This window comes from Cebus imitator, unplaced genomic scaffold (assembly GCF_001604975.1).
Source record: "Cebus imitator isolate Cc_AM_T3 unplaced genomic scaffold, Cebus_imitator-1.0 Scaffold370, whole genome shotgun sequence".
NCBI lineage: Eukaryota > Metazoa > Chordata > Mammalia > Primates > Cebidae > Cebus > Cebus imitator.
In genome coordinates, this window is record NW_016107685.1 from 708,891 (window position 1) to 711,618 (window position 2,728).

At 41.9% G+C, this 2,728-nt stretch overlaps 1 protein-coding gene across 1 annotated transcript; it reads left to right on the top strand.

Moving 5' to 3' along the window:
- The first annotated feature begins 205 nt into the window (after positions 1–205).
- Positions 206–1,350, top strand: LOC108288275 (olfactory receptor 6A2). Its single transcript, XM_017507160.2, has one exon. The coding sequence runs from the start codon at positions 275–277 to the stop codon at positions 1,256–1,258; it is 984 nt and encodes a 327-aa protein (XP_017362649.1). The 5' UTR covers positions 206–274; the 3' UTR covers positions 1,259–1,350.
- The last annotated feature ends 1,378 nt before the right edge of the window (positions 1,351–2,728 follow it).

Below are 2,728 nucleotides of genomic sequence, written 5' to 3' on the forward strand. Positions count from 1 at the left end.
ATTTTCATCCAGTGCTTGTCAATGCATGCTTCTCCAAAGGTCAGGAGTCTGTTCTTGTTCCCAATACAAAACTGTTTATTTTTGTATGTTTACCTTAGCTCATTTTCAGATTAAAGAAGAGAGCAGTGGCCTCAGCTCAGTGATTAATTACATGAACTTCTTACATGGCATTCGACCAGTATAAACCCATTCAGAGACAGGCGGGGTTCTTGTTGCAGCCTACTGAAGACTCTCTATTCTTCTCTCCTGAAGAGCAGTGGGAGAGACTAGTCCCATGGAGTGGAGGAACCACAGTGGGAGAGTGAGTGAGTTTGTGTTGCTGGGCTTCCCTGCTCCTGCGCCACTACAGGTACTATTGTTTGCCCTTTTGCTGCTGGCCTATGTACTGGTGCTGACTGAGAACACACTCATTATTATGGCAATTAGGAACCATTCCACCCTCCACAAGCCCATGTACTTCTTTCTAGCTAATATGTCCTTTCTGGAGATCTGGTACGTCACTGTCACTATTCCCAAGATGCTTGCTGGCTTTGTTGGGTCCAAACAGGATCATGGACAGCTAATCTCCTTTGAGGGCTGCATGACACAGCTCTACTTTTTCCTGGGCTTGGGCTGCACTGAGTGTGTCCTTCTTGCAGTTATGGCCTACGATCGCTATGTGGCCATCTGCCATCCACTCCACTACCCAGTCATAGTCAGTGGCCGGCTGTGTGTGCAGATGGCTGCTGGCTCTTGGGCTGGAGGTTTTGGCATCTCCATGGTCAAAGTTTTTCCTATTTCTCGTCTCTCTTACTATGGCCCCAACATCATCAACCACTTTTTCTGTGATGTCTCCCCATTGCTCAACCTCTCATGCACTGACATGTCCACAGCAGAGCTTATAGATTTTATACTGGCCATTTGTATTCTTCTAGGACCACTCTCTGTCACTGGGGCTTCCTACGTGGCCATTACTGGTGCTGTGATGCACATTCCTTCAGCTGCTGGACGCTATAAGGCCTTTTCTACTTGTGCCTCTCATCTCACTGTTGTGATAATCTTCTATGCAGCCAGTATCTTCATCTATGCCCGGCCAAAGGCACTCTCTGTTTTTGACACGAACAAGCTGGTCTCTGTACTCTATGCAGTCATTGTACCATTGCTCAATCCCATCATTTACTGCTTGCGCAACCAAGAGGTCAAGAGAGCCCTACGCCGTACTCTGCACCTGTACCAGGGCCAGGATGCTGACCCCAAGAAAACTAGCAGAAATATGTAGCAGGGATGTGTGAAATCTGATAAAACACTATTAAACTTGGGATCGATGTGTTCTATGAAGTCCAGTGGCGTTCTTAGGGCCTAAATTGGAGGCCAGAGTTTCAAAACCATCCTAAGGAACTAGGAATACTTGCTTGTAACCTGTCCAAGAGGAGAAGGTGGGGTAGGTTGCAAGCTAGAAAATGGGTTTCTGCAGAAGAGGGCCATAAAATGCAGGATAGAGCTTGGTCCACTATTGTCTGCCCCATTGTAATTTGCATAGACATGGTTCCAATCAAGGAATCACAGGCTTCATTATGGAAAAGCAACACAAGACTTTTTAATAAGATCTCTTCCAGCCACAGGCCACTGGCTGTAGCCTATTAGGTAGCAGCGCCCAGGCAGTAGTCATTCCAGTGCCTGTTACAGAGAGATAAGAAACTAGGAATTTTTGTATTTGAAATATATCACCTGATGAAACATAGCAGTTTCTAGGTTTATTTTCTAATTTACTGTGGTCAGTGTCCACATTGAACTGGTGGCTGAGAACAGTTGTTTCTTCAACACTTTGTCTCCCTGATTAGACTATAAGCGGTATGGAGACAGGATCAGATTTGCTTGCACATCATTTTATCACCATGGGCAGGAACAGTATCTAGTGCATGATGGCTATGAATACACACAATGAATGAATATAGTTTGGAGCGATGTAGGCAAGGCATGTGTGTCATGCTTATATGTGGGTTTGGCAGGTGCAGGAACTAAACCCCTCATACTTTACTAGTGTGCAGAGAGATCCAAATTGTCTCAGCCTTAACAGAAAAAATTTTGAAAATACATATTACAAATCCTAAAAATATTGCAACCATTCTGATTCAGAAAGATTTGTGCAGATAGACACTTACTTATAAATACAGAAACAAGGAAAGGAAATAAGCAAAATATGCTTAACTTTTGCAAACAGGGCACTGGTTAAGTAAATTGTAGCTCATAGAAAATGTATACATGGAAAACTATGCATAAATTGAAATAAAGTGATCTAAATAGAGTTAATAAAAGAAAAAATATTTTTCTAACTTCATAAAAATATGTTATATAACAGTGTCATAAGTATCAGCCATATTTGCTTGTTTAAACAAGACTAGAAGGAATTTGACTAAAATGTTGACTGTAGCTATGCTGGACTCCTTACTCCTGTAAATTGTATTCTGTGGCAAAGCATTGCCATCAAGATATTTATTTAAATAGTTTTGTCTCAGTGTATACTATACATAACTTTATTCATTTGGACAGGGAGATGGATACAGAGTATGTCAGTATGATTTTCAGAAATTTAGCTCCTTACCATCACCCAACAACCAGATCTCTGAAGACAATGATTCTATCTTCAGATACGGGATCCAACTGTTGCTCAAGATGTGGGATCTAACTTCATTGTTGTCTGTTACTTAATAAAGTTTACAAAAGGATACTACCAAGGATATCATGTGTT

What these genes read in the sequence shown, in the direction of transcription:
- LOC108288275 (XM_017507160.2), top strand. Translation starts at nt 275, where the DNA reads ATGGAGTGGAGGAACCACAGTGGGAGAGTGAGTGAGTTTGTGTTGCTG.